The 10221-nt window shown below is 37.7% G+C and overlaps 1 protein-coding gene across 2 annotated transcripts in view; it reads right to left on the reverse strand.

Annotated features, from left to right (window-relative positions):
- The window catches only part of LOC143039367 (EF-hand domain-containing protein D1-like), a 235433-nt gene that overhangs the window by 79793 nt on the left and 145419 nt on the right, over positions 1-10221 (reverse strand). The window contains exon 2 of one of the 2 annotated variants that reach the window (XM_076209273.1): positions 9881-9938. The exons of the other annotated variant lie outside the window; for it this stretch is intronic. Coding sequence (XP_076065388.1) covers positions 9881-9937 — 57 coding nt within the window. The 5' untranslated portion in view covers position 9938. The remainder of the gene's footprint in view (positions 1-9880; positions 9939-10221) is intronic. 2 annotated transcript variants of the gene reach the window in all.

Genomic DNA, 10221 nt, shown 5'->3' on the forward strand with positions numbered 1-10221 from the left:
TTCTTTGTTACCTTTACTTCTAGTCTTACGAATTATCTAGGCCCTGACCCGATAGTTCAGTCCTACAGTGGCTTCTAGAAGTGAGCTGGTTCTTAAGCATTTATCCGTTATACGTAACGTATCTTCACATACCAGCCGCCCGTAACAAAGTGGCGACCCTTGCCAAGGATATTGGATCAGGTATTTAACACATTCTTATAGAGATGGATGATATAGTTCAAGAATTCGTTCAAAATCCCAAGGTAAGTTTCTTAAAGAAACAAACTAAAGACACTTTGATAGAAATAGGCAAGCACTTTGGAGTAGACATTGATACAAGTTTGCGAAAGAAAAAAATACTTCAGGAACTCGTTGAAAATCTGATCGAAGATGAGATCTTATCTCCAGAAGAGATTACAGCTATACAAATTCCTTCAAATAGGTTAGAAATAGAGGCACGACTAACCGAACTTAAGATTAAGGAGATTGAATTAAAGGTCAGGAGAGTAGAAATTGAGGAGGAAGCTAAACTGAAACAAATGCAAATTGAGGCAGAATTTAGAGCTAGAGAAGAGGAAGCTAAAGCGAAACAAGTAGCTAAAGAGGAGGAAACTAAACTGAAACAAATGCAAATTGAGGCAGAATTTAGAGCTAGAGAAGAGGAAGCTAAAGCGAAACAAGCAGCTAAAGAGGAGGAAACTAAACTGAAACAAATGCAAATTGAGGCAGAATTTAGAGCTAGAGAAGGAGAAACTAAAGTCAAATTGGCAGAGTTAGAATTAAAGAAGGCAGAAGTAGAAGCTAGGATTGTTGATAGACAACCCGTAGTTCAGGAAGGTCATATAGATATTTCAAAGTATGTAAAACTTCTACCCCAATTTTCAGAAGGAGAGCCAGAAATTTTCTTTCTTCAGTGGGAAAAATTGGCGCAACAGTTACAAATCCCTAAAGAAAATTGGCCATTAATCATTCAAACACAATTTAAGGGTAAGGCTCAGCAAATTTATACTTCTCTTTCAGAAGCAGAAAGCGAGTATGAAAATATGAAAGCTTGTATTTTAAAAGCTTATGAACTAATACCAGAGGCCTATAGACAGAAATTCCGTAATTATAGGAAGACACCTCAGTTAACATACGTAGAATATGCGGCTCAACAAGAGAGGTTATTCAATAGGTGGTGTTTGGCTAGTGAAACGGACACCTTAGATAGACTTAAACAGTTGATTTTATTGGAGCAGTTTAAGAATACCTTAGAGACAGATCTTAGGATTTTTATAGATGATCATGTTCCCGAAACTTTAACTAAAGCTGCTGTATTGGCTGATGAGTTCACACTAAATCATAAACCTAAGTCAAGACAAATGGAATCCCAAAAGTCAAAGTCACATATTCCAGATTCAACAAAATACTCTGATCCTTGGTCCCCAAAGAAACACTTTGAAAATCAGTCTAGCCCATCACATTTCAGTTACAGGTCTGATTTCAATCAATATCCTCCGAACCAACCTTGGCAAAGAATGGAAAGGTTTAAGACTAATCCCCCTGTAACTTGTTCATATTGTAAACAGGTTGGCCATCACATTTCTAATTGCAGAAAGAGACTGACACCCTCATTCTCCAATAAGACACCAACTCTTGTAAGTAATATAAAATCAGATGATTCAAAATCCTCTATTCAGGATACACTACCAAAGAAGCCGGTATTGTCAAGTAATGTAGAACCCCCTTCATCAGATCATGATCCTTGTTTCAAACCATTTGTATCTTCAGGAACTATATCTCATAGTAGTAGTTCACAACAATATCCTATTTCCATACTCCGAGACACAGGAGCAAAGCAAAGTCTGATTTTAAATTCTGTCTTGCAGAATCTGGGTGAGTCATATACAGGTTATGATATATTGATAGAAGGAGTTGGAGGAATTGTAAAATGTCCATTACATAATGTTTTCTTGCGGTCTGATTTAACAACCGGAATGGTTAAAGTAGCAGTAGTAGACTCTCTTCCCATAGTAGGAATATCCTTATTGTTGGCCAATGACATCGCTGGAAGCAAAGTCATTTCTCCCTTAATAACAAATAACCCTAAGACCTCAATAGAACCTTCAGATAACTTACAGTTGTTTCCCGCTTGTGCTGTAACCAGATCTCAGTACAAGAAATCTGAAGAAGAGACTTATAATTTAGAATCCCTATTCTCCCAAACTGACCCATCTTCTTCTTCACCAGTTTCTCTATCTAGAGCAGAATTAATCAAAGAACAGAAGTCAGATAATTCTCTTAAAAATTTGTACGAGATTGTTTCATCTCCAGAAGAAGTTGAAAATATGTCACGAGGTTTCTATATAGAAAACGGAGTCCTAATGCGAAAATGGAGAGCATCCACCGCAACCGCTGACCAGCCATGGCAAGTAAGGAATCAAATAGTCCTCCCTCTTGGTTTCAGGAATAATGTTCTAAGATTGGCTCATGATACTCCCTTAGCAGGTCACTTAGGGGTAAGAAAGACCTTGTTCAACATAACCCAACATTTCCATTGGCCCACGGTTGTCAAAGATGTTGCCCAATATTGTAAAACATGTCATACATGTCAACTTGTAGGTAAGCCCAACCAGAAAATTGTAGAAGCTCCACTCCATCCCATTCCTGTAATGGAAGAGCCATTTAAAAAAGTTCTTAATGACTGTGTAGGACCTTTACCTCCTTCAAGTAAAGGAAATCAGTACATTCTCACAATCATGTGTATGAGCACTCGTTTTCCAGAAGCAATTCCTTTGAAAAATATTAAAGCTCAAAACATAATCAGAGAAATGTTGAAATATTTCACTATGGTAGGATTTCCCAAGAACATTCAAAGTGATCAAGGAAGTAATTTTCTTTCCAACAAGTTTAGAGAAACTCTTGTAACACTAGGTATAAATCATGTAACTTCCTCCGCCTATCATCCTCAATCACAAGGTGCTCTAGAGCGCTTTCACCAAACGCTCAAGACAATGTTAAGAATCTTCTGTGCTGAGAACACTCGAAATTGGGAAGACGGACTCCCCTTTTTGTTGTTCGCCACCCGAACAACAATTCAAGAAAGCCTTGGATTCAGCCCGTCAGAATTAGTCTTCGGTCATGAAGTCCGTGGTCCCCTAAAGATACTTCATGAACAATGGATGAAAGAAGAACCACCTGTTCCTTCTTTGAAATACGTGTCCCAGGTCACCGAGAAGTTGTTAGAAGCTTGGAAGTTGGCAAGAGAGAACTTGACGAATGCTCAACGAGTAATGAAAGGTCGGTATGATAAAAATTCTAAACTTAGAACTTTCTCTCCAGGAGATCAAGTGTTACTTTATCTTCCCATACCAGGAGATCCATTGCAGGCTAAATACAAAGGACCCTATGAAGTCTTGTCCAGAGCCAGTGATCTCAACTACATAATCAAAACTCCAGACAGAAGAAAGAGTTCCCGTCTCTGTCACATAAATACCTTAAAACCTTATCATTCCCGAGATCCAATTCCAGCTTGCAGCTCTACCACAATAGAATCGGAAGAGCCTCCTGATAACCTGCCTAATCCTCCTGAGATTCCCTTGGAAAACTCTCAGATACTACAAAATCTTCAGATAAAAGTAGGACACTTATCTGAGAAACAAGGTAAAGACATTCTTTTCCTCTTAAGAAGTTTTCCAAAATTATTTCTAGATTCCCCAAGATTCACTTCTTTGATAGAACACGAAATAATTCTAGACTCGCCAAGATCTATCAAACAAGCCCCTTATAGAGTCAATCCAAAAAAGAAGGATTTCATAAAAGCAGAAATTAACACTCTGCTTCAACAGGGAATAATTGAACCCTCCAGTAGTCCTTGGGCATCTCCTTGCATTCTTGTCCCTAAATCTGACAAATCTTATCGCCTGTGCATTGACTACAGGAAAATCAATGCCCACACTAAGGCCGATGCTTTTCCTATCCCTAGGATAGATGATATCATAGACAGTCTAGGAACTGCCAAGTATGTATCCAAGTTGGATATGTTAAGGGGATACTATCAAATCCCTGTACACCCTCGCTCAAGAGAAATTACCGCTTTCATTACGGAAGAGGGATTGTTCCAATTCAGAGCAATGCCATTTGGGCTTAAAAATGCCCCTGCCACTTACCAAAGAATGATAAGTAATCTTGTTGCAGGATTGCCAGGAGTAAAAACTTATCTAGATGATGTGATAATATTTAGTCAGTCTTGGACAGAACACATTGAACATCTAAATAATTTCTTTTATAGAGCAGACCAAGCAAACCTTACCATCAATTTGTCCAAATGTGATTTCGGACATACACAGGTCCCCTATTTGGGATTTAAAGTTGGAAATTCCCAAGTGTTTCCAATAGACGCCAAGATAGAAGCCATCAATGATGTACCAACACCCACTAATCGTAGAGAGGTACGTCGATTCCTTGGAATGAGTGGCTATTATCGCCGTTTTTGTCCAAATTTTTCAGATGTAGCAGAACCATTGACTGACCTGTTGAGAAAAGACCACGACTTCGTGTGGACACCTACCTGTGAGACGGCCTTCAAAAACCTGAAGTCCCTTCTCACTAACGCACCAGTTCTAAGGGCACCCGATTTCCAACGACCCTTTCTTCTGCAAGTCGACGCCAGCGACACCGGTATCGGTGCCGCCCTCTTGCAAGAACACAATGAAGTTCTTCACGCTATCGCCTACTACAGCAAGAAGCTGTCCCCTGCGCAGAAGAACTACTCAACAATCGAGAAGGAGACGCTCGCTTTGGTCCAGGCCCTTATCCACTTCGAAGTCTACCTGGGTTCCTCAACTACCATTCAAGTATATTCGGATCACAACCCCTTAAAGTTCCTACAGACTATGAAAAACAAGAATCCGAGACTTACACGTTGGAGTTTATTTCTCCAACCCTTTGATCTAACAATTCATCATATAAAAGGCGTCTTTAATGTTTTAGCCGACGTCCTTTCTAGAACATAGCTTTTCAACAGAAAGTGAAAAGCTTTCCCAAACGGTGGAGGTGTAACGTAATATTAGATATTACGTCATATGTGTTATAGAATTGTGTTCCTTTGTATTACATAACTATGTTCATATTTCTTGTCTATGTATGTATTGTAACAATGTTAAGCAGTAACGCCCGTCCACTATATGTAATCTTGCCTACGTGCGGAGAGGTGCGCACTCTTGTAGAACAAACAGACAAGCGAAATCCTGAATAGTTCGGAGCGCACAGATTTGACAGTTACTAAATAAATAGATTGTTCAAGCAAGTCGAGGGTCCTAAAACTACCCATGTTGACGTGTTAACTTACCCTCCTCCTCACCCGCACCCTTAACCGGAAGTATCCCGCTTCCGGTCCAATGGTATATAAGCGGTTGAAACCGCTCATTCCTTGTCATATTCCCACATATTGATCTCTTGATAAAAACTAGAAGGTTTAGATTCATGAGACGATTGGTGTGAAGTGATCACCCTTTTTGCCTACATTACGTGCCTGATATACATTGCATTACTTTACTTATATTTGTACTTATTACTTATTCTGATGCATGTTCCTGATCTCTTTGTACTTAGATAGTACCATATTGCATACTTATCTTGTGTTTCTTATTTGAACGATAATTTCCATAATCATGTAACGGTCCCATTGACCCTACTGCCCATTCTCTTTTGTGTTGATTGCCTGTAAATATTTTCCATTAATAATTTCGTTTACTAGTTTTATCGCTAGTTTAATATTCCTTTCCTGGAATCTTCTTTGTTACCTTTACTTCTAGTCTTACGAATTATCTAGGCCCTGACCCGATAGTTCAGTCCTACAGTGGCTTCTAGAAGTGAGCTGGTTCTTAAGCATTTATCCGTTATACGTAACTATCTTCACATACCAGCCGCCCGTAACACCACCAAATCACAGCTGCTAGCCTGCACAAGCTATTCCACCAAGCTTACAATGAACACTGCAATCTGAAGTAACCATTCCAACATTCGAAGACTGGTGCCTACAGCGAACCAGCGAAAGTGTGCATTTTGACTATTGGCTAAAAACCCTATCACTTGAGATCCTCCTGCTCTTGTCCATCAGATCAGAGCGAGAAGGTGGCTTTCGGCTCTATGTGGAAACCCTTACACAGTTCCTACCCTGGGTGTTTACTCTGGACCACACTCACTACTCAAGGTGGCCCTCAGTACACGTTCGCGTCATAATGATACTCCATGAGAAACACTCAACAATCCTGGAAAATTTTAAAGCAGGGAAGTTTGCTGTGCATAAAACAAGTAACGATTTCTCAGCAATGGCAACAGACCACTACCATGAACAGAACAACGCAGCCATCAAAAGGTCTGGTGGAGCAGTTGGACTAACAGAGAATCCTGCGGCGCTGCGACGATGGATGGTGGCAGTATAAAAAAAGATTGAAGCATGTCAGGTCCCTCACAAAAGTGATTTAAGAGATAAGAAACCCATTTCTTGAAGAAAGCCAGGCTCTCCTCGTGCTTGACTCCAAGGATATCATGGATGAGTCAGTTGTAAACACAGTGAGGATGGTCGAGCCTTTGGATACAGAACAGCACAAGACTTTTGTGGAAAAATGGTTGGAACAACGAATGAACCCAGTCACAGTCATCCTGCCAAAGAATAAGCTGTCTTTCTTCAGATGCCCACCAGTGAAGACACAGTCAAAGCAGAAGATGCAAATTGAAGCACTGAAAAGTGACTGCACCCCCTTTGCACGGCTGTATGTGTCTTGTCAAACCCGTAATAGTGATGTGGCTCAAGTCTTCAGCCACGAAAACCAAGCAGCTCCACCAGCCTTGTCACTTAGAGGGAAGACCCATCTTGGTCTTCATGTTGAATCCTGGCACATCAAAGACCTTCCAGGACTATGCAGTATATTTGTACCTAATGCAAAATCCCGGCTTGAGAGAACAAGCCGTCTTTATATTATCTGAGATGCCTGCAAACCAAGCAATCTGAAAGGCACAGCCCGACAGAGACGGGCAATTCCAACCACTACGATGCCAAAACATTGAAATGACTTCCTCCACGTTCACGAGAACAAAACAGAACTGTTCAAATTCCTCTCACAACAAGTCACTTGCATTCCAGTAGCTGATGGATAAGAAGTCTATGTAACTGACAAGAAGAACATGCTCTGTTGTCCTGCCCAGTGTGACCTGACAAACCTTACTTCATGTTCTCAAGAGGAAGTAGACACACGCTTGCTTCTGCTTGTGTCAGAGGCTGTTAAGAAGAGTTCAAAGGTGCTTATACATACCGTAGACATTGATGTTGTACTGGCTGAGGCCATGTTTAGAAGAATTAAGCCAGAAGAACTGTGGATTGCTTTTGGTAAAGACACCAACTTCAGATACATTGGAGTTCATAAAAGTGCCAACAAACTAAATTCAAATACCTGTGCCACGCTTCCAGTGTTCCATGCACTTACAAAATGTGACACGGTCTCGGCATTTGCTGGAAGAGGAAAGAAAACTGTACGGGAGAATTGTTATGAATGAAACATGAAAGTCTTCCCTGTAGTGACCGAGGCCTTCAATGATCTCATGCAAATGTCACGTAATGTTAGTGAGCTGTGTCACTGGTAGAACGCTTCGTGGTGTTGATGTACAGCAGAATAAGCGACACAATGGACGCGAATGAAGCAAGAAAACAGTTCTTTACTCAGAAAACTTGAACCTTGGAGAACATTCCACCCACAAAGGCTGCGCTAGAGCAACATATAAAGCGGGCCACCTACCAGGCCAACGTATGGAACAATGCTTTAGTGCCTCACCTTGAATTCCCAAGCCCTTCTGACTGGGGCTCGTAAGGGAAGTAGTGGGATGGCAGCCACTGTGGACCACCCTTCCAGAAGCATCAAAAAGCTGTTACGAACTTATCCACTATGGCTGTAAGAAAGAATGTACTAACGTTGCAAGTGCGTGAAGGCAGGCCTCAAATGACACAAGTTTATCAGAAGCCATGGAAGTTACAGCAACATTGCTGAGCCAAATTCAGCTCATGGTATATCTACCTTTTGTGAAATACATACATTTTCATTTGTTTTAAATCTTTTGTGTGTTTTTACTTTCATAAAGCATTATTTACATAATTTGTGTAATATATGTGTAAAAAGAATGGAAGTATACAACATAATTCATGTACACTGCCATTATGCTTAAAGAAAGTGATATATATATACTGTATATATATATATATATATATATATATATATATATATATATGTATATATTGGAAAACTGTAAACGCCAGACTCAATTGAGGGGTTTATTTGCCCGACGTTTCGATTCCCGTCCAGGAATCGTCTTCAGGGGGTATAATGGTTACAAGAGTGTGAACTCCTTATAAATCGTCGAAGTGGTAAACCTGGGAAAGGTTCACCCTCCCAATCATATGTACAAAGCATACCTCATTGCAATAATAAATACATTACAATAGAAATGAAATATTGGTACCAAAAAAATAAAATACAAATAAAAAATGACATGGCTGTGAACATAAAACAAGCGTAGCAAAAGTAACAATACGTGACACTACCGTAAAAACATCAGACAATAGGACAGAGAAGCAAATGGAGGTGGACCAAATGTCCGTAATGAAGTATCAAGAACAAGCGACTAAATTACAATCAAACAAAATGCACTACAAAAATACAAATAAAATAAGTTACATGGCTGTGAACATAAAACAAGAGTAGCAAAAAAAAAAACTCAAACGTAACACTAACATAAAACATATTATATATATATATATATATATATATATATATATATATATATATATATATATATATATACATGTTGAATTAAATTTTACTGCAGCTTGGGCTAGAATCAACTTCTTGGTGATAGACTCAAGTTTTCTAATCAGAGATCTCGGCTCATCGGGGAGGCTGAATAAAATACTACCGTACGACGGTAGTATTTTATTCGGCCTCCCGGATGAGCCGAGATATTTTATTAGAAAACTTGAGTCTATCAACAAGTTGATTCTAGCACAAGCTGCGGTCAAATTTACTTCAACATGTATAAAAGATGAATCACTTCCCACTTTTACGAATATATGTATATATATATATATATATATATATATATATATATATATATATATATATATATTTGTGTATATATATATATATATATATATATATATATATATATATATATATTTTTTTTTTTTTTTTTTTTTTTTTTACGGCCTGATATTTTATGACTTTCTCCCTAGTCCTAAAGTTCAAATCTGAAATGCCTCCACGTCTGAAAATATACATCATGGTTTATTGAAACAGTGTAGAAATTTTCATGCTTTAGTCATGAAGTGCACAAGAACCTAAAATTTACAAGCTCATCTGCCCAACTAAAAAGGGAAAGGTGACGCCTTCCGTTAGTTTAGCTTTTCCAGGCCTATAGTTGAATAAATGAATTGAAATATAACAGCCATTTGTTTAGATGTTATGATGGTACAATATGCACATAAGTGATGTAATGGCTATTATGAATGAAGCATGAAACTTTTGTCAACATAATAATAATAATAATGATAATAATAATAATAATAATAATAGCAATAATAATAACAATTATAATAATAGTAATAATAATAATAATAATAATAATAATAATAATAGAAATAATAATAATAATGATAATAATAATAATAATAATAATAATAATGATAATAATAATAATGATAATAATAATAATAATAATAATAATAATAATAATAATAATAATAATAATAATAATAATAATAATAATAATAATAATAATAATAATAATAATAATAATAATAATAAAATCTCTTTTGTCCGTTTTTAGAAAGGTTATCTAGGTCACGCCATTGATAAGGTTTCTGAATACTTACATACGCATTCGGATCCAATCTGATTATAGACAATAGAATCAGATCCTCTACAGACATCCTTGAAGAGAAGAATGTATCTACGTAAGCTTCACAAACAGAAGAGGTAGAGGAATTTGGAACAACTTTCCATATAAAAGATATATTATATTACATTATATCATATATATATATGTGTATATATATATATATATATATATATATGTATATATATATATATATGTATGTATATATATATACATATATATGTGTGTGTGTGTGTGTGTGTGTGTGTGTGTGTGTGTGTGTGTGTGTGTGTGTGTGTGTGTGTGTGTGTGTGTGTGTGTGTGTGTGTGTGTGTGTGT

This window comes from Oratosquilla oratoria, chromosome 26, assembly GCF_046742065.1.
Source record: "Oratosquilla oratoria isolate Oo_2021 chromosome 26, ASM4674206v1, whole genome shotgun sequence".
In the NCBI taxonomy this organism is placed as follows: domain Eukaryota; kingdom Metazoa; phylum Arthropoda; class Malacostraca; order Stomatopoda; family Squillidae; genus Oratosquilla; species Oratosquilla oratoria.